Consider the following 17,739-nt stretch of genomic DNA (forward strand, 5'->3'; position numbering starts at 1 on the left):
TGGAGAGAGAGGGTGGTTATCTTGGAATTCTGCCTACCATAGCCTTCCTGAGGAAGTGATGTTTGAATTTGAGATCTGAAGGTTGAATATGTGTAGCAAGGGTTGTGTGATATGGTAGGTAGTGTAGCAGGCAGAAGGAATGGCATGTGTGAAGACGCCAAGGGAAGATAGAGCATGTAGGTTTAAAGAAGTGAAAGAAAGCCGAAGACTGGATTATGGAGAAAAATCTGGATAGTTAGGCGAAGGATATTTCTTGTGGGCCTTATAGTCCATGATAAGGATTTTAGCTTTTAATCTAAGAATAGTGGGCAGCCACTGAAGACTTTTAAGAAGTATGACATGATTGTATTGTTATCTTGAAAATACCACTGAGGCTACAGCATGGAGAGTAAATTAGAAGGGAGTAAGAAGGAAGGAATGATGCTAAAGCTGAAACTCCAGTACTTTGGCCACCTCATGCAAAGAGTTGACTCATTGGAAAAGACTGTGATGCTGGAAGGGATTGGGGGCAGGAGGAAAATGGGACGCCAGAGGATAAGATGGCTGGATGGTATCACCGACTCGATGGACATGAGTTTGAGTGAACTCTGGGAGTTGGTGATGGACAGGGAGGCCTGGTGTGCTGCGATTCATGGGGTCGCAAAGAGTCTGACACGACTGAGCCACTGAACTGAACTAAACTGAAGAATGAATCTGGAGCAGCAAGATAAAAGGTTATTGTAGCTGTCCGAGAGAGACATAGTGGTAATTTGCACTTGAATGGTGGTAGGAGCATTGAAGAGGAACAGATGGTCTGAATGAAGTGGATGGGTTGAAGAGATTTAGGAGGTAGAATTGAGGTAATATGGAGAGGTTCTTCGTGATTGGTTGGATATGGGGTTGGGGGGGTGAATTGCATCAAGGATAAAATTGAAGTTCATAGCTTGGGAAATTTGGCTGATGGTAGTGTCATTCATCTGAATAAGCAACAACATGAGAGCGAGCAGGTAGTTGACCCACTGAGACCGAAATACTTGTGTTCTATCCAGATAGAGCTGCCAAGTAGGATGGTTAAGTATGACTATGAAGTTCAGGAGAGAAATTTAAATAGAAGGTACAAATTTAGGATTTGGAAGTATATAAATATTAGTCAAAGCCATCATTTGTCTGTTCAGTAAATATTGAGTACCTGCAGTGTATTAGGTTTGGAGCTAGCCCCCAGCAATAAGATCTTTGTCGTCATGGAGCTTGCATTCTGTTGGGGTTGGACAGACAAAAAATGAGAGACAAGTAAACAAACAAAGTTAATTTAGAGAAAGATAAGTGCAATGAGGGAAATAAACAGGTGATGTGATAGAGAGAAGTAGGATACTTCAGGATGGTCCAGAAGGCCTCTTTTGAGGACCTGGTATTTGAAGTGAGAACTAAAGTATGAGAGAGAACCAGTATGGAAACAGTTGGAGTATATGGAAGATTATTTATATATACAATGTAGAATAGCATGTATACCCACAGAGAGATATAGGAAAGGATTATCCTCAAAATAATAATGGTAATTTTCTCTAGGCTTTGGAATTTTAAGTAGTCATTTCTTTCCATTTGCTTTTTTGGTGTTATTTGAATTTTTAATATCAATGTATTCTTCAAATTAAAAACACAATTCCAGAAGATCTTTCCAAAAGAAAATGCACAGGCTGTGAAGTATGAGAGAGTATTACTTAGGCGAGAATCAAAAACATAGGTATATCTGGAATGTGTGAGGAGAGGATGAGCAATGGAGAGGAAGAGCAATACAAGGTGAGCTTGCACAGTCTAGGTCATGGAGATCACAGAGAGGAGTCTGAATTTCATTTTGGGTGAAATGGTAAATGTGTAAAGGTTTTAGTAGAAAATGGCATGATGATATCTAAGTTAAGATCATATGTGCTGTCGTAGGGAGATGGAGTAAGAGGAGGCCAAGAGTAGAAACCAGGAGATCAGCTCAGAGGCTGTTATAGAAGTTTAATTTAAAAATGAAGGTGGATTGGACTTCCCAGTGACAGTAGAGATGAACAATGATTTGGAAATATTTTGGAAGTGAAACTGAGACAACTTGATGGGAAGAAATGGAAGGTAAGGGAAAAGGAGGAATCAGGGTGATAACAAGTTTTTTGCTTTGACATTTGGTGGGTAGGATCTTTTTCTTTGGGACTTCTATAGTAAACATCTTTGGTTTAGTCTTTAGGAACTCCTGGAGCTGATACAATTTTAACTGTGTGTGTAGGTTAAAGAGCCAAAAATCGAGTGCATGCATATTACAAAATAATTGTTTCTGCCATTTAAAAGTTTTTTCTTCTCTTTTGAAATCTATTGGAATGCTTCTTAACCCCACATGTAGTCACAGATTTCATAATGCTGAGCTTCTTTCCCTTGTTTCCTTCCTATTTTTTTCCCTTTAAATGAAGAGAGAAAAATTTAGAAAGTGAGTAAGTGGAAATATTAGTTGATTTAAGTGTCTTTATATACTTAAACTTCACTTGACATCCATTTCCATATAAAAATTGATTTTCTGCTTATAAAAGATTTTTTATCTAGTTGTAAAAGAACGCCTGGCAGGGAACTCTACTGTGTTAATTCCAGTGCCTATCCATAGATTGTCATCAGCTATTTTGACTCAGAAGACTTTTTTTTTTTTCCCAAATAAATCATACACTGTTTTTAAAAGTAAAAAATACTTAGTTTCTTTAAAAATGTTTGTTATTTCTTCCATTTGATCTTTCCACTCTTTGAGTATGAAACTTTGTTATCCTTACTGTGTCCTTTTGCTTGTTCTGCATCAGCTACATCTAGTATTTCTTGGCATGTTACACTTCAGAGCTATTTCTCACTCTCTCATTCACATCTGTGACCTGGTTCTCTGCTGCAGTTTCTATTTCAGTGTGCTCGTCACTTTTGGAAGCATAGCCCAGTTATCCAACAAAGAATAGAATTGTCCTTCTGATTGATGACAGTCAAAAAAGCATGAAATAAAATACAGCAACCTGAGAGTGAATGTGGTAAATAGAAAGAAGACTCACCACAGGACATTTTCTTTTGAGTGTAATGTGAGCTGTTGCCCAAGCTTACCCCTGGACTTTTTTTCTTTGGAAACTTCTTTTTTTTTTTTTGAGGTTTTTTTCCTTTGGAAACTTTTTTTTTGAGGTCTTAACCAGGTTTTGCTTAAAGAAATGGAGGCAGAAGAAGCAATAAAATGCATTGCTTCACTCTCATCACTGTCTACATTGATTGTAAAGTTTAGACATCTACCTAATAACTATAAGAAGTGACTGCTGCCTCTGCATTCCAAGTTTCCCAAATGCTTTTACTGGCAGAGAAGTTATAGATTTTGGACTGAGCATATATTGCCTAATCATAACTATTCCCCAATTATCTTTTATTATAGAATATTTTATTATGTCTTCTTTTTAGGATGTAATATGGAGGGACTTGGTGAGATTCCAATCTATTGTTTTTCTGCTTTTCAGATATGATAATATATTTATATTTCTCTGATCTCTTTAACTGTTACTAAAACTGAAATTAAGGTGAACTGATTTTATAGGAATTATTAAGACTGCGTGCTCCATAGTGAGGGAAGGTTTGGGTTACAGTTAAATTTTTATATTTCTACATTTTGCTGGCTGATACATGCATTACCTTGGGAGCTGGCTCATTTTTTGAGTGAACAACCGTAAAGTTCATCTCTATCCTTAACTAACTCTTTGAGCAACCTTATAAATTTTTATTTCTGGATACCTTATTCTTACTAGTTAAACCTTTCTAGAAATTCCATTCAAAAGATCATTTCAGAGACCAATTAGCATAAAATGTTGACTTCCCCATAGGATTTAACCATGTTTTCTTTCCCTGTATGTGTGTTTTCCTCTTAAAATGAATTTATGAAGGGGAGAATTTAAGCAAAGTAACTGAGGAAGGTGGTTTTGTGCTGTTTGCTATGTTTTCTTAGTTTTCTGCTTGAAAGCTGTTTGAGGATAGAGCTTTGATCTTATACAATTTTTATGCCTCTTTCCCACTTTATCTTCTCCCAACAGCTTGTGATATATATTTCCTCAATCCATCTAGATAGCTAACAGACATAATTTGTAGCCTTTTGAGGAAAGTTAAAAGTTTGTTTCATGAACTCTAATAATAAAGTATCGAGTATAATAAAGTTCAGTTCAGTTCAGTCGCTCAGTCGTGACTATTTGCGACCCCATGGACTGCAGTACACCAGGCCTCCCTGTCTATCACAAACTCCCAGAGCTTACTGAAACTCATGTCCATTGAGTTGGTGATGCCATCCAGCCATCTCATCCTCTTTTGTCCCCTTCTCCTCCTGCCCTCAATCTTTCCCAGCATCAGGGTCTTTTCCAATGAATCAGTTCTTCACATCAGGTGGCCAAAGTATTGGAGTTTCAGCTTCAGCATCAGTCTTTCCAATGAATATTCAGGACTGATTTCCTTTAGGATGGACTGGTTGGATCTCCTTGCAGTGAAAGGGACTCTCAAGTTTTCTCCAACACCACAGTTCAAAAGCATCAATTCTTCGGCACTCAGCTTTCATTATAGTCCAACTCTTACATCCATATATGACTACTGGAAAAACCATAGCTTTGACTAGACAGACCTTTGTTGGTAAAGTAATGTCTCTGCTTTTTAATATGCTGTCTAGGTTGGCCATAGCTTTTCTTCCAAGGAGCAAGCGTCTCTTTAATTTCATGGCTGTAGTCACCATCTGCAGTGATTTTGGAGCCCGCAGAAATAAAGTCTGTCAGTGTTTCCATTGTTTCCCCATCTATTTCCCATGAAGTGATGGGACCAGATGCCATGATCTTAGTTTTCTGAATGTTGAGTTTTAAGCCAACTTTTCCACTCTCCTGTTTCACTTTTATCAAGAGGCTCTTTAGTTCTTCTTTGCTTTCTGCCATAAGGGTGGTGTCATCTGCATATCTGAGGTTATTGATATTTCTCCCGGCAGTCTTTATTCCAGCTTGTGCTTCATCCAGTCCAGCATTTCTCATGATGTACTCTGCATAGAAGTTAAATAAGCAGGGTGACCATATATAGCATTGATGTACTCCTTTCCCGATTTGGAACCAGTCTGTTCCATATCCAGCTCTAACTATTGCTTCTTGACCTGCATACAGATTTCTCAGAGGCCAGGTCAGGTGGTCCGGTATTCCCATCTCTTTAAGAATTTTCCACAGTTTGTTATGATCCACACAGTCAAAGGCTTTGGCATAGTCAATATAATAAAGTATCTCTCATCAACTATAGTTGTAAAGAAGAAGGTATCTGAACACCTCTTGATATTTACTCAAGGAGACTACTTAGTTTTTGTAGGTAAGAAAATAATTTTGCAGGCATCCCTTTTATAATATTGATAGCTATTAAAACATAGATATTCACTTGATATAATTTTGTATTTAAAGAATTATGTACTGAGACATAATTAAGAGACAAATCCTATTCTTGGATAGGGAGATTCAGTATTGTAATGAGATTGGTTCTCCCTAAATTAATCTAAAAATGTGTAATCACAATAAAAATACTAAAAATCTTGGTACACTTATTCCATAATTTTTAATGGAAAAGTAAGCAAATAAAAATGTCTTGAAAAATCTAGAAAAGGAGCAGAGGTCTACCAGGCTTTAGATGTATTATAAAATTTCATTAAGTAAAAGTTTGGTCTAAATAGAGACACAGACCAAAGGAAGAGAGACACAAGAATCCAGAAATAAATCTCCAAAGGAATTTTTATTGCATATGGTTTTTATACATGATAAAGATAACATTTCAACTCATTGGGGGAAAATGGTATTGAGTTATATCTCCCTTTCCATTATAAAATAAAATTAAAAAAATAAAGCTTGTATATATGTATGGAATTTAGAAAGATGGTAACAATGACCCGATATATGAGATAGCAAAAGAGACACAGATATAAAGAACAGACTTTTGGACTCTGGGAGAAGTCGAGGGTGGGATGATTTGAGGGAATAGCATTGAAACATGTATATTACCATATGTGAAGTAGATGACCAGTTCAAGTTCGATGCATGAAGCAGGACACTCAAATCCAGGGCACTGGGACAACCCTGAGGGATGGGATGGGGAGGGAGGGGGGATACATGTACACCCATGGCTGATTCATGTCAATGTATGGCAAAAATCACCACAATATTGTAATTAGTCTCCAATTAGTTAATTGAAAAAATAATTCTACTCAACATTGTTTAATAAAATATTTTCTTAAAAAAATAAAGCTTGTTCATTATACCAATATAAATTATTTTTGTTTGAATGTGAAAATAACTCTTGCTAAACCCTTTGATGATTAAATAAACTGACAAAATAGTCAACATAGTTATAAATATTGAGATCTGTATTTTTTCACTTTTAGCTTTATATATTGCTAAGTCTCATCTTAAAACATTTCAATAAATTGGATGGGTTTTGTGCAGTTGTTAGAAAGAAAGCACTTAAATTTGGCAAAAAGGACCAAATAAGTAAAAACTCCTTTGTATATGATTATTGCTAAAAAATCATCAGAGATTTATGGAATGTTAATCCTTCAGTAAAAATGAGGAAGGTTTATGTTGTTTGAGTTTTAGACATTCTGCTGCATTTTAATGTTTATCATTTTTAAATTCAGTACAGTAAAAACACTTACTATGAAGGATTTAAAATGTTTACTGAATCTAAGGTGTAGTTCTGTTTTATTGAAACTCCAATTTTTCATGTTAGAGCACCTTTATAAATTTACAGTGCAAGTCACTGATAATATTCAACAGAAATTCATTCTGACTTACTTTTCAAATAACATCAGATTCATTCAGAAAGGAACAACAGAAATAATTTAATGAATATGAGTTAAGGGATTTTAGTATGTCTTAGTATTACTATCTTAGAACTGATTGTGTATATGAACTTAACTGATTTTCTGTACTAGTTTTGTATTCAACCATAATAATTGTCTTATTGTTTCTTTTTAAAATTTTACTTTTTGACCCTTTTTATTTTGTATTAGGGTGTAGCCTACTAACAATATTGTGATAGTTTCAGGTGAACAGTTTCTAATAAATATTTTAGTTGATTCTTTGAGAGTTTACAAGTATGCAATCTTATTATTTGTAAATAGCAATAATTTTACCACCTCCTTTTAGATTTTTTGACTCTTTTCAGAATATTCCCCCCTCTTTCGTAATTGTGTTGGCTAATACTTGCAGGACAGTGTTAACTTACAGAGAAGATAGTTGTCATCCTTGACTTGTTCTTTGGGAATGCTTCTAATTTCCCCATTGGGCATTATTCTGACTTTTGGTTTGAGACATATATTTTATGTTAAGGAATTTTCTAGCTTTCTGTATTTTGTTTAGCTTTTTTTAAGAAAGATTATTGAATTTTGTTAAATGCTATTTCATCATCTATGGAGATAGCCAGATAATTTTTCATCTTACACCTCTTTATATGATAGATCATATTAAATATTGAATTCAAATGCTAAAATGTTGATTTCTAGGAAAATTTCTACTTTCTTAGTTGCAGTCATTTTGTAAAAAATTAGAAAGCTTTTCTTTCTTTTTAAATGGTCTGTAACAGTTTAAATAGTACTGGCAGTATTTGTCCTTTACAGGTTTAGTAGTATTCCATTTGAAATCTTTTGGGCTTTGTGTTTTTTAATAGCAGCTAGCTCTTAACAACTTTTAAAATTCAATGGTAGTTAATTTTTTAGGCTTTCTCTCTCTTCCAAGGTTACTTTTGTTAATCATTCTGCAGTTTTAAAATATATTTGCAGTGTTGTAATAGTAGTAATCACTGTCTCTAATTGATTTTTAAAATCTTCCTTGTAGCTATGATTGCTGCTTCCTTATTGTTTCTTATTTTGTATATTTGTAATTCTTTTTTGATTGAATTGTTTTTATTAGCTGTTTTATTCCAAAGAACCAGATTAAAAAAATGACTTCTTTTTATTAATTATTTTTTCATGCTTAGGTTTACTTTATTCTTGTTACTCAAAATTAATGCTTTAATATATTTATTTTCATTCTTATTTCTTAACACAATACATGGTGCATATATTTGAGGCCATGGTATTTTCTGACTGTTTTAGTTTTATCCCACAGGACTTAATATGTGGTGATGTGTATTTACTTTGGTTATTTTAAGACATCATTGCATTTTTTTATAAGTTTTTATAATTTAAGGGTTATTTCTAGATGGCAGGGTGTATTTGTATGTTTGGTTTTTTGGCTTAGTTATTATTGGCAGTTTTTTTTTTTACAATAATAAAATATATTTATCAGTTTTCACAATCAATAGTTGAAAAATAAAAGATAGTCATAGTTGCAAGCCATAATGGGAACATGATTAATCTAACAGTATAAAATAATTACATACAATTTGGAAGATCAAGCAGAGTGATGTAAGTGAAAGTGCATACATGCACATGTTTTCATCCACCCAGCCAATCTGTGTCTTTCTGTTGATACATATAATCCATTTACAATTAAGGTAATTATTGATCTGTATGATCCTGTTACCATTTTCTTAATTGTTTTGGATTTATTTTCTGTAGGTCTTTTGCTTCTCTTGCGTTTCCTGCCTAGAGAAGTTCCTTTAGCATTTGTTGTGAAGCTGGTTTGGTGGTGCTGAATTCTCATAACTTTTGCTTGTCTGGAAAGCTTTTGATTTCTCCATCAAATCTAAAGGAGACTCTTGCTGGGTAGAGTATTCTTGGTTGTAGGTTCTTCCCTTTCATTGCTTTACATATGTTGTGCCATTCCCTTCTGGCTTGTTTCTGTTGAGAAATCAGCTGATAGCCTGATAGGAGTTCCCTTTTATGTTATTTGTCATTTCCCCCTTGTTGCTTTTAATATTTTATCTTTGTCTTTAACTTTTGTCAGTTTGTTTACTGTATGCCTTAATGTGTTCCTCCTTGGGTTTATCCTGCCTGAACTCTGCTTCCTGAACTTGGTTGACTATTTCCTTTCACATGTTAGGGAAGTTTTCAGCTATTATCTCTTCGAATATTTTCTCAGGTCCTTTCTTTCTTCTCTTTCTGGGATCCCTATAATGTGAATGTTGATGTGTTTAATGTTGTCCCCTAGGACTTCACTGGTTGCTCAGCTGGTAAAGAATCTGCCTGCAATGTGGGAGAGCTGGGTTCGATCCCTGGGTTGGGAAGATCCCCTGGAAGAAGGCAAAGGCTACCCACTCCAGTATTTTGGCCTAGAGAATTCCATGGACATGGAGTCACAAAGAATTGGACACAGCTGAGTGACTTTCACTTTCAGAGATCTCTTAGGCTGTCTTCATTTCTTTTCATTCTTTTTTCTATATTGTGTTCTGCAACAGTAATTTCCACCATTCTGTCCTCCAGGTCATTTATCTGTTCTTCTGCTTCAGTTATTCTGCTATTGATTCCTTGCAACCCACTCCAGTATTCTTGCCTGGAAAATCCCATGGATGGAGAAGCCTGGCAGGCTACAGTCCATGGGATTGCAAAGAGTCAGACACGACTGAGCGACTTCACTTCTCTTCAATATACTATTCATCTTTGTTTGTTTGCTCTTTAGTTCTTGTAGGTCTTTGGTAAACATTTATTGCATCTTCTCCATTGTTTTCCCAAGCTCCTGGATCATTTTCACTGTCATTATTCTGAATTCTTTTTCTGGAAGGTTGCCTATCTCTACTTCATTTAATTGTTTTTCTGGGGTTTTGTCCTTTCATCTAGGAGATAACTTTCTGCTTTTTCATCATGGTTAGTTTTCTATAATTGGTTTTTGTTTTAGCTGCTGTGGAACTGTGCTTCTTCCTTCTGCCCTCTGATGGATGAGGCTAAGAGGCTTATGTTAGCTTCCTGATGGGAGGGACTGGCAATGGGAAAAACTGGGTCTTGCTCTGGTGGGCAGGACCTTGCTCAGTAAAGCTTTAATTAAATTATCTACTGATGAGTGGGGTTGCACTCCCTCCCTGCTAGTTGTTTGGCCTGAGGCGACCCAGCCCTGGTGTCTAGAGAACTTATGCCAAGAAGGACCTTCCTGGCCTGCTGCTGCCAGTGTCCCTGCGGTAAGTTCCTGCCGACCCAGGCCTCCACAGGAGACCCTTCAGCACGAGCAGGTAGTTCAGTCTCCTGTGGGATTTCTGCTCCTTTCCTCTGGGTCTTGGTACATGCAGAATTTTGTTTGTGCTTTTCAAGACTGGAGTCTCTCTTTCTCCCAGTCCAATAGAAGTCCTATAATCAAATCCCACTGGCCTTCAAGGCCAGATTTCTTGGGGATTCCCAGTCCCTTTGTCAGATCCCCAGGCTGTGCAGCCTAACATGGGGTTCAGAACCTTCACAACAGTGGGAAAGCTTCTTTGGTATTACAGTTCCCCAGTCCGTGGGTCACCCACCCAGTGGGTGTGGGGTTTGGTTTCATTGATGGTGCTGCTCCACTCCCACTGTCTTGCTGTGGCTTCTTCGTCTTTGGACGTGGGGTATCTGTTTTTTTGGTGAGTTCCAGTGTCCTCCTGTCGATGGTTGTTCAACAGTTAGTTGCTGTTTTGGTGCTTTTGCAGGAGGAGATGAGCACACATGCTTCTACTCTGCCATTTTGAACCAAGACCCTATTTCTAGTTTTAATGTATTTCTTTCAGAGAATGTTGTTTAATAATATTTCTACTTCTTTGATCTTATTGAGACTTTTTGGTGGCATGCTGTTTGGTTACTTGCTGTGTTTCATGAATACCTGAAGATAGTGTTTTTTTCCCACATACACAGAGTTTGATAGTATCAGTGAAAATGACCTTGCTGTGTTATATAGGTCTTCTGTATCCTAGTAACAATGTACTTTTACTTCTTGCTATATTTCCTTTAGTTTTCCTTTATATGAGTGTTGATACTTTTCTATTTGATGAGTAGATATTCCTAAACTGAAAGCACATCCTTTAAAAAATACTTTTTACTTTGAAATAACCACAGATTCATAGAAAATTGGAAAAAACAGATATACAAGCATGTCCTATTTCTCCTTCACCTAGCTTCTCCAGTGGTTACATCTTGCATGACTATAGTTAAATAACACAGCTGGATATCGTTATTGGTTCAATTCATAGAGCCTATTCAGATTTCACTAGTTTTGCATATGCTCATTTGTGTGTATGTATTTTATATTTGTTTAGTTTTATCATATGTGTAGCTTCATATAACTATCCCACAATTTAGATCCAGAATTGTGCAGAGTTCCTTTTTGCTTCCCCTTTATAGTCATAACAGCTCTCTTCCACCTGCCCCATTCCTAACCCCTGCCACCCCAATCTGTTTTCCATCTCTATAATTTTATTTCAAGAATATTATAAAATCGGATCACATACTATATAACCTTTTGGAATTGGCTTTTTAAACTCCGCATATTCTTGAGATCTATCCAAAATGTTATATTCTTGTGATCCATTCAAAATGTTAAGTATGACAATAATTCCTTTTTATTGCTGAGTAGTATTTCATGGCATTAATGTAGCACAGTTTGTTAGTCATATTCTTGTTGAAGGACATTTGGATGTTTTCCAGTTTTTGGCTCTCACAAATGAGACTTCCATGAATATATGTGTACAGGTTTTTGTCTGAATGTAAGTTTTCATTTCTCTGGTGTATATACCTGAGTGTAATGTCAGAGCCACATGTAAATACATGTTTACTTTTATAAGAAATTGCTGAACTTTTTTTCAGAGTGTGTGTGTATTCAGTCGCTCAGTTGTGTCCGACTCTCTGAGACTCCATAGACTGTAGCCTGCCAGGTTCCTCTGTCCATGGAATTCTTCAGGCAAGGATACTGAAGTGAATTGCCATTCCCTTCTCCAGGGGATCTTCCCAACCCAGGGACTGAATCTGGGTTTCCTGCACTGCAGGCAGATTCTTTTCCATCTGAGCCACAGGCTTTTTTTTTTTTTTTCAGAGTAGAGGTACCTTTTTACACTCCCACTGTTATGTTTAAGTGGTCTAGTTTCTCTGCATCCTTGCCAGCGTTTACTGTTTTCTAATTTGATCATTCTGATAGGTGTGGATTGATAGATCACTGTGGTTTTAACTTACATTTCCCTGATGGCTGTGATGTTGAACATATTTTCATGAGTTTATTTTCGATTTGTATCATCTTCTCAGTGAAATTTCTATTCATGTTTGCTGTCTGATTTTCTAATTGAATTATTAGTCTTTTTGCTGTTGAGTTTTGAAAGTTCTTTATGTATTTTAGATAGAAGTTTTTTGTTGGATATATGGTTTTAAAATATTTTTTCCCAGTCTGTAGTTTGTCTTTTCATCCTTATAAATGGTTTTTCACAGAGCCAAATTTATTATTTACAATTTTCCTTTTATGGATTGTGCATTCGTTATCAAGAACCCCTCTGTAACAGACTCAGACTTAGGGAACGAGCTTATGTTTGACAGGGGGAAGGACGGGGGAAGGGATACCTCGGGAGTTTGGGATGGACATGTACACATTGCTGTGTTTAAAATGGATAACCAACAAGGACCCACTGTATAGCACATGGAACTCTGCTCAGTTTTATGTGGCAGCCTGGATGGTAAGGGTGGATTTGGGGAGAGTGGATATGTGTATGTGTATGGTGGAGTCCCTTCGCAGTTCACCTGAATGTATCACAATACTGTTAATGGCTATATCTCAATGCAAGATAAAAAGTTAAAAACAAAAAACTGCCCTGTAGCTGTAGGTCTTGAAAAATTTCTTCTTTATTTGCTCTGCTTTTTTCCTTCTAACATTTTACATTTAAGTTCATAATCCATTTTGAGCCTGTTTTTAAATATAAGATGTGAGGTTCCATTGAGATCCTGTCTGTTGCTTTCTTTCTTTGCCTGTGGATGCTCAGTTGCTTCAGCTGTATTTGTTGGAAAGAAACTTCATCCTTTTTAATGCTATAAAATAACCTTTTTCTAGTTTGAAGCTTTGTTTGATTGGGGGGGTAGTCTTGAATTTAATTTTGTGTCATATTATGATCAAACCTTATTTTGTGTGTATTTGCCTACTATATTTTTTGTCCATTGTTTAATTTTCAACCTTCAAAAAACTTAGTTTTAGGTGTCAGTTTACATTATAGGGTTGGTTTTTATTTTATGATCTAGTCTGAAAGTCTTTTTCTTTTGCTCTGGTGAGCTTAGTTCATTTACATTCATTTAAATGAAAGATGTTGGTCTAAGTTTTGAAACATAATTTTCTATTTTGATTTTGGTTTTTATAACTTACAAACAAAATCTATAGGTAGGTGGTATGTTTACTTTACTTTCGTCCAGTTATTTGTAAGAGGTTTATGTGAGAGTATAGAGGCAAGTCTTCCTACATTTTAGGCTATCTATAATTTTCCATATGATCCAGGGTTTAGTATGGTAGTTTGTTCAGCTTTTATTTGTCTCTGGCTAATAAGGTTAGGCAACTGTGTATAAAATTTTTCATAATTCAAAACTTCTCTGCCATGCTGCCATAGAAACAGAATATTCTTTGTAAATAGGGCATTTATGAGTGATTTCTCTTTAAGCCCTGATTTTTCTGTTTCACTGTTGGAACCAAACTGGGGAATTTCTGCCTGTAGCATGTGTATCTTGTTCTCACTGTAATAAACATGAGTTCTAACCTTTACACTTTGAGAAGTTTATCTTCCTGTCTTTTAGTGAGATAAGCAGTTTTCCTTCTCTGCTTTTATTCTTTTGAGCCCCAGCATGATCTCTATTGTTTTGGGGAGCCCATTCACATATTTTGAGAGATGAGTTTTAGCTTATCTTAATTTTATCAGAAAATGAATTTGTGTTTTTGTTTCCCTTCTGTTTGGATGATTTCCGAGAAGGGGCAAATGGAGACTATGCCACTATTCTCAAAGTATAGGAGTCAGTAGAAATATCCTTAATATCTTGACAAACAAGTTATTGTATTGTCATAAGTTATGTTTAATTATTGGGAGTGCAACATCTTTATTGGGATAACTAGAACACATATTCCAGAAGTACTTTAGTTCTTTTCCTAAATTTTATTTTAAAGAATTAGCTATTTAAAAGAATTTCATTTAACTTCTCTTTAAAAAATAGCTAACTGTATTATAGTCTGTCTTTTTAAGTCTTGAAGACTTGACAGTTAGAAATGTGTATTGTTTGACAGCTCCTTTTCTCTACCAGTTGTTCTGATAAAAACCAAAAGAAGAATTTGTTGTCCACAAAGGGGTATTAGTAAGTTTTATTATGAAGTAAGGGACTGTATTTTCATTCTTACAACTTTTACACTTTGAAAATTACATATACTTTTACAGATATCTACCATTTAAGAAAATTAATAGATTTCCTACAGAGTTTTAGTCTTTATCTCTGCAGTTCCTTCTCCTGTGTCCTGTTTTCTTCCTCTGTACTTTTTTTTTTCCCCACCCCCAAATCATCTCTCAGTTTGCTGCTGTTTCAGTGGATTTGCAGTGGGGAAATATTATGGGACTTTTCTACTCTTGTAGAATCTTTGAGGGTTGTGAGTTGTATGTTTAACCTTTTTTTTCATCTCCCTTCCCTGGATAAAGAAGGCCAGTGTCTTTTTTTTTTAGTACTAGGGTAGTTGTCCAAGTACTATGTAGGAATCTGCTGCTGGTTATTTTGGTGTTTTCATATCATAAAAATAAATTGTCATAATACAAAAAACATGTACTAGTTATCTGTTGCTATGTAACAAATTGCCCCAGAACTTTGTAGCTTAACAAATGTTTATTTTCTCTTTCAGTTCTTGAGGGGCAGAATGTGAGAGCAGCTTATTAGCTGGATGGTTCTGGCCCAGGGTCTTTTTTCATATAAAAATTGCAGTTAAGCTATTGGCTGGGGCTACAATCATCATCTCAAGGCTTAACTAAGGCTAGAGAATTTACTTCTGAGCTCACACATGTAGTTGTTGGCAGGACTCAGCTCCTTCCTGGCTGTTTGCCAGAGACCTCTGTTCTCATGAAATGGGCTTTTCTGTAGAGTTCCCTGAAGGTCTTCATGTCATAGCAGCTGGCTTCTCTCAGAGTGAGTAATCCAAGAGAGAAAGATAGCAAGCTGAAGAGGCCTGAGATGGAAACTGTGTATTTTTATAACCTAATCTTGAAGTGACATACTATCACTTCTGTCGTATGCTATTGGTCACACAGACCAACACTGGTGAGAGAGGGCTACACAAAGTTCAGAGTTGTGAATACCAGGAGACGGAGTTCACTGGTGGTGACCTTGAAGGCTGATTCCAGGAATAGCAATGATGTATTTCAGAGTGAAGAACTAGTTTTCATACTTATTATTTGAATTTACATATAGATACAATGTATTTCTTTTATAAAATGATAATGTTTGTATACTTATTCTGATATGTTCTATGGAGAAAGGAATTTGGTTTATTTACATTGAATTTAAGAGATGACCTGGGCAAGTCTGTGATGAGGATCATTCTTCGATTTTCTTTTAATTCTCTTAATATCATTTGATGTCTTACTAATGTAAAGCCTAAAGAATTACTCACAAAATTTATGAAAGGAGATGTTTAGCTGAATTTACTTGTCAATTATTTATTTGATTGTAATATTTTGTTTTTTCTCAAGATAGCTTATTTGGTAAAGTTCCCTCTAATATTTAATAACAGGGAAGGAGTATCAACTTACATTTGTATAATGCTCTGGATTTGTAAAATGTGTTTTTCCTAATGTATAGAAATAGATAAAGTTTTAGAGTTCATGTTTACCTAGTAAGAAGGAATTTTATAATTTGTTCGTAATCTTTTGGAGGATTCATAGATCCGTTTGAGAATGATAAGGGCAACGGTCCCTCCAGAGAAATGCACTTAGGTGCACAAAGGCAGTTTCACAATTTGGAGGGACCATCAGGAGGTCCATGAATTTTAGATTGAGAATTCCTCCTTTGAAAGCACAGGTAGATTTCTGGTGGCTTCTGAAAGGAGTGCTTTTTTATTTTCAAAATACAAAGGGAAACGTCTCTGACTGTAATTAGAAATGTGTATTTGTTTTCATTTAATGTGGCTTCTAATCCATGTCTCCTAATTATGGTTTTTGTTTCCGATTTTTGCTTCTTCTATAGCATCTGGAGCATAAGAACAGTGCTTATTTTCTTCTTTTCCAAGAGAACAGAAAGAAATAGTAAGTTTAATTTTGAAGTTTTTATAAATACATTTAAAAAACCCATCTTATATGGTGCATTGGTTTGTAATTGAATGACAGGTTATGAAATGGTATACTGAAATGACAGTGGTAAATATTGAGAAGTTGTTCACTTTAAAGCATAAGAAAGTTTATGAATGATAAAACTGGTTCTATTTTTCAGTTGTATTATTTCTGTCTTGTCCATTTAGAATTTTTTTTACTCAATACACAAAATAAGTCATTTCTTTAGGTGAAGAGAAATTATATTGGTTATCTTTTTAGAAAATTTATGTTATTAGGGAGTAAAATATAGTTAAACATCTTTTGATTTATTCTATTAGTTGCGTCTATTCCTTTCAGTCTCACAGTAGTGTGGAATGTATTATTACCAAAACACAAAGCATTGTACTTTTTATGCATTGACGGTATAATTATACTAAAAGAATACACATATATATTGACTACCATGTTAACTATTCATCATGATATTCCCAACACACAGAAAAGCAATGTTAGAAAAATTAGAACATTTAAAATGGGATATCTCATCATAGAAGAATTTCTTCATAAAAATAAAAAGTGAAAATGGAACTTCAAAGTAAGTTTCTCAGTGGCTTATTTCTGAAGTAAAGATAGCTATTTACCAGTTGTGAGTTAATTAAATTATGTAATTGCAGCAGATGAAAAACACGTATTTAGGGAAAATCCTTACTTGGCTAGTAGCCTTTTTAGCAAGAACAATTGGTTGAAGAGTTAAGAACACTGGAAGCAACATAGTTCCATTATGTTCATATATTCATATGGATGAATATGTTATATAACATTATGTCCATAATTCCAATATGTTCCTAAACATAGCAACATTTAAAAACAGGACAGATGATTTCAAGTGATTGTCAGTTGGCTCTTTTTTTTCTTTTTTGGCCACACTATTTGGCTTGTGGGATCAGTTCCCTGATCAGAGATTGAACCTGGACCATTGCAGTGAAAGTGCTGAGTCCTAACCACTGGACTGCTAGGAAATTCCCTGTCATTGGTTCTTGATGAGTTGACAGATGTTACTGATACAGCAAGAATTAGCCTCTGTAAACAGTCTGTGTAGAACATGCTGGGAGAGAATTTTTTTAAAGAAGTTGAAAAAGCACTAATTTAATACAACCTGAAATGGACTCTGCTGAGATTCATTTACAACTGTTGTGGTAAAAATATGTGTGAAGCAGAAAAAGGCTTAGTGGGTTAATTTACAAAGCTCATGAAACTGTGAGGTGTTTAAATTCCGTGGTTATTTACTCTGTTACTCAACAGCAGGTATCAATACTTGCAGAGCATATTTGAACCTGTCATGGGTTATTGAACTCATATAGTCAGTGGGGAACTTCATGTGCTCTCACAGACTTAATCATCATCAGTTATATGATCTTTCATCAGAAATAGAAGTGGGGGGACTTCCCTGGTAGCCCAGTGGTTAAGAATCTGCCTTGTAATGCAAGGGGTGCAGGTTCAATCCCTAGTTGGGAAACCAAGATCCCATTTGCCACGGAGCAATTAAGCCCATGCACTGCAACTACGAAGCCTGCAAGCCACAACTAGGGAGTC

At 35.5% G+C, this 17,739-nt stretch overlaps 1 protein-coding gene across 9 annotated transcripts in view; it reads left to right on the top strand.

Moving 5' to 3' along the window:
• The window catches only part of LNPK (lunapark, ER junction formation factor), a 99,444-nt gene that overhangs the window by 11,612 nt on the left and 70,093 nt on the right, over positions 1–17,739 (top strand). For 7 of the 9 annotated variants that reach the window (XR_009739926.1, XM_061434744.1, XM_061434760.1 and 4 more), the window contains one exon: positions 16,082–16,140. Coding sequence is in view for 7 of the 9 variants with exons in the window: in XM_061434744.1 (XP_061290728.1) it covers positions 16,082–16,140 (59 nt within the window). In the remaining 2 variants the exon portion in view is untranslated. Of the gene's footprint in view, positions 1–15,235; positions 15,254–16,077; positions 16,141–17,739 lie in introns of those variants that run through there. The other 2 variants (XM_061434785.1, XM_061434794.1) reach the window with 2 other exon arrangements.

The sequence above is a fragment of the Bos javanicus genome, chromosome 2 (genome assembly GCF_032452875.1).
Source record: "Bos javanicus breed banteng chromosome 2, ARS-OSU_banteng_1.0, whole genome shotgun sequence".
Taxonomy (NCBI): domain Eukaryota; kingdom Metazoa; phylum Chordata; class Mammalia; order Artiodactyla; family Bovidae; genus Bos; species Bos javanicus.